The sequence below is a fragment of the Thermobia domestica genome, chromosome 14, assembly GCF_964235325.1.
Source record: "Thermobia domestica chromosome 14, izTheDome1.hap1.1, whole genome shotgun sequence".
NCBI classification, from domain to species: Eukaryota; Metazoa; Arthropoda; class Insecta; order Zygentoma; family Lepismatidae; genus Thermobia; species Thermobia domestica.
The window spans coordinates 69,616,378-69,619,572 of record NC_137467.1 but is presented as its reverse complement, the minus strand read 5'-3'; the positions used below and the strand labels follow the sequence as shown (position 1 = coordinate 69,619,572).

The 3,195-nt window shown below is 36.9% G+C and overlaps 1 protein-coding gene across 1 annotated transcript; it reads left to right on the top strand.

Moving 5' to 3' along the window:
• Window positions 1-1,983: 1,983 nt before the first annotated feature.
• On the top strand, window positions 1,984-2,367 carry LOC145669860 (uncharacterized). Its single transcript, XM_081738205.1, has one exon. The coding sequence runs from the start codon at window positions 1,984-1,986 to the stop codon at window positions 2,365-2,367; it is 384 nt and encodes a 127-aa protein (XP_081594331.1).
• Window positions 2,368-3,195: the final 828 nt, after the last annotated feature.

Here is a 3,195-nt window from a genome sequence, read left to right as displayed (position 1 = left end):
CAGGAAAATACATAAAAGCCAAGAGAGTGATTCTGAAGATACTTTGATGGTTAAAATACCTACAATCACTTATCCTGCGCGTCACAGACTGACCGTTACATTAACACCGGTGAAGACGGACTCAGACGAATGTCAATCCGACTTACATGGTAACATCCCAGAATCAGAAACGTACATGGAAGTAGATGAAGACAAATTGTTATCTTTACATTGACAGATGTGGATATTTAGAAATGTCAACACTCGAAATAGTACAGGGCCATGGAATAACTGACTTGGCGGATGTTTTAAAAGAAGCAAGGTATCTATATGAACACAAATGATTCTACGTAAGTGCATCGGGTGGTTTCAAGTGTGTTAAGAAAACACGTAATGGGTCACTTTATTATCAGTACTCCCTGTGTAATGAAAAATATATATTAACAACGGTGAATGATGATGATGAACTTAAACTTCGGAAAAGGCCGGGAGTATAGAGCCGACCGTAATCGATATTAACGACGAAGCAATGTGGGCAGCAGTCTCTGTAGAAAAAAAACTAGGTGAAATATGGCAACAAGTACTGGAGAATCAACTCAAGAACAATGGTAAAGAAGAAAAACAACTGGCAATATCATCAGGTAGTTTATTCCATGGTATTCCTTACACACGTGTCATTGTTGATGGTAGTTGGTCACAGACATCCTATGGACACTATTATTCTGCTAAGTCTGGCTGTGCGGTGATAGTAGGTTATTATACAAAAAAAACTATTATACTTAGAAGTACGAAATAAATATTGCTATGTGTGCTCAAGTGCAATGTATTCCGGGACAAAAGCTGCTGATCATGCATGCGCCATAAATTGGAGTAGAAGTTTAGGTGCAATGGAGACTGATATAATTTTTGAGGGATTTAATAAGAAGTCAGGAATTGCACGTACTTATTTACAAAGAGTATGTGGGTGATGAAGATTTCAGTGTGGAGAATGCTATTTATGAAGGAGTGCATGACTATGGACCAGAAGTTCAAAAATTTGAATGTGGCAACCATGCAGTAAAAAATGTCACGAAGGCATTGTTCCAATTGTCGTGCGAACCTGGTTTTAAGAAAGTTTTGTCTAAAGCAAAAATCAACCATTTATCGAGATGGCTTCGTAAGGCAATTTGAAGAAACAAAAAATCCAAAGGTAATGCAGAAGAATCACGAAAATAGACCAAGCTCGTATTTAATTATTGCTTTGGAAAGCATCAAAAATGTACTGAGAGCTGTGACAAGGCCGGACAATGTCGTTCAGATTACATTTTTACTTCGAAAGACGTTGTCTCAAGAAACATGAAAAACAGAATAATTAGTGGTGGTAACATATTATTGAGGAAAGTTGATCGTCTCTCGGAAGATGCTACTACTAATGCTGCAGAGACATACATGCACTTTGTAACAAAACTTGTAGGTGGCAAACAGTTTAATCGGTCATATAAATCATCATATAATTATAGATGTACAGCAGCAGCCTTAAATTAATCCGTGGAGCCTGGTTGGCAAGTTTCCGTGAAGAGAAACATCAATCACAGGAGCCCAAATACAGTAACCAAAACGTTTGAAGCATCCAGAAAAAGAAGACTGGAATACGCCAGAGTTAGGACCACTGCAGCTATGAGTAGATCTCAACAAAAAGAAAGGAAATTAGAATTTTGGATTTTCAGTCTATCAACACCTGGAGGAGATGAAAGTTACGGTTAAAATTCACAAAAAAAGAAACAGATTTAAAACTCGAACAATTGACATTTGAATGCGAAGAACTGTTGAAGTTTGTCCAATTACCTCAGCAAGTCATTCAAAAATTGAGTATTGAAACATGTCTGTAGTCCAGTAGTGAGTTATGGCATCACGAACGACGAAAAAGGCTGACAGATAGTTCATTTGGATTAGTAGCCAAAAGGAGAGATAGTGTCACAATCTTGTGCAAATTTGCTTTATAGAAAGACTCCTCAAACGGAGAGTATGACGTATGGGATCACACATGAGCCGTTAGCGATAGAGGAGTACAGTAAAATGATTCCATCCTTCAATGTCGCACGATGTGGACTGGTAGTTCACAGTCTCTATCCTTGGTTAGCTGCCAGTCCTGATGGGCTTATAAACGACGATGGATTGTTGGAAGTGAAGTGTCCAAGTTCAGCTCGTGATTATACTGCAACAGAAGCGGCCACAAAATTCAAGAATTTTTACTTATGCATAGACTTTCTCACCAAGGAGCTGAAACTGAAAACTAACCATAATTATTACCATCAAATTCAAGGACAGTTACAAGTTACAGGCAGACAGTGGTGTGACTGCCGTTTGGACACCAAAGGGACTATTCATTCAACGTATTCGGAGAGATGATAAATTTTGGAATAATGTGTTGTATTTTACATGTGTTGTATTTTACCAGAGTTAGTGGATCCTCGAGTAAGAACTCAGAAGATGGAATCTCCTGATTGGAGTGTTAATCTCATCTCGTAGAAGGAAACGTTGTATCAGTCCAAAATACACCCAATTAACTTTGAGAACCGCATGCATTCAGTTGTGCATTTCTTTATTTTTATTTATTTACTTATTTATTTATTTTCACAAATTACTGTACACCTGTCTGCCTCAAATAAGATTTAAAGGTGAAAAATAAAACAACATAAAATTTTGCAATTCTTAAAAAGTTATATCTAAAATTTCCGACACGAAACTGTTTACATTTTTCAACAGAAAATAGAAAAAACACGAAGCTCGCAGGCAATATTTCATTAGATATGATTTGAATATCACATGTAGAAACGTAAGAAGTACTGAAAAGTGATAAGACTTTTGAACAATATTTTTATTTGAGAAGAAAGCGAGTTTTCTTTCAAAGTAAAATACTACAATAAGCAGCTTCCAAACTATGGGAATTCAATAATAAAACTGGAAGTAGAAGAAACGAACGAGGTCAAATGCTTATCGATTTCTGTAGGCAACATGATCTGGTGGTCTTAAACACCTGGTTTAACAAAATAAAAACCAAGCAGTATATATGAGGAAGTCCAGGAGATAAGAAACACTACCAAATCGATTACCGTAGATGCGGGCTACTTGGACTCAATTTTGCAAAAAGTTGGCTCTTTCGGCCTGTTTTCATCCACGAAAACTCGAAAGTTATTCTCATAACCCATATTAAGTGGAACTACAGGCTTTATTGTA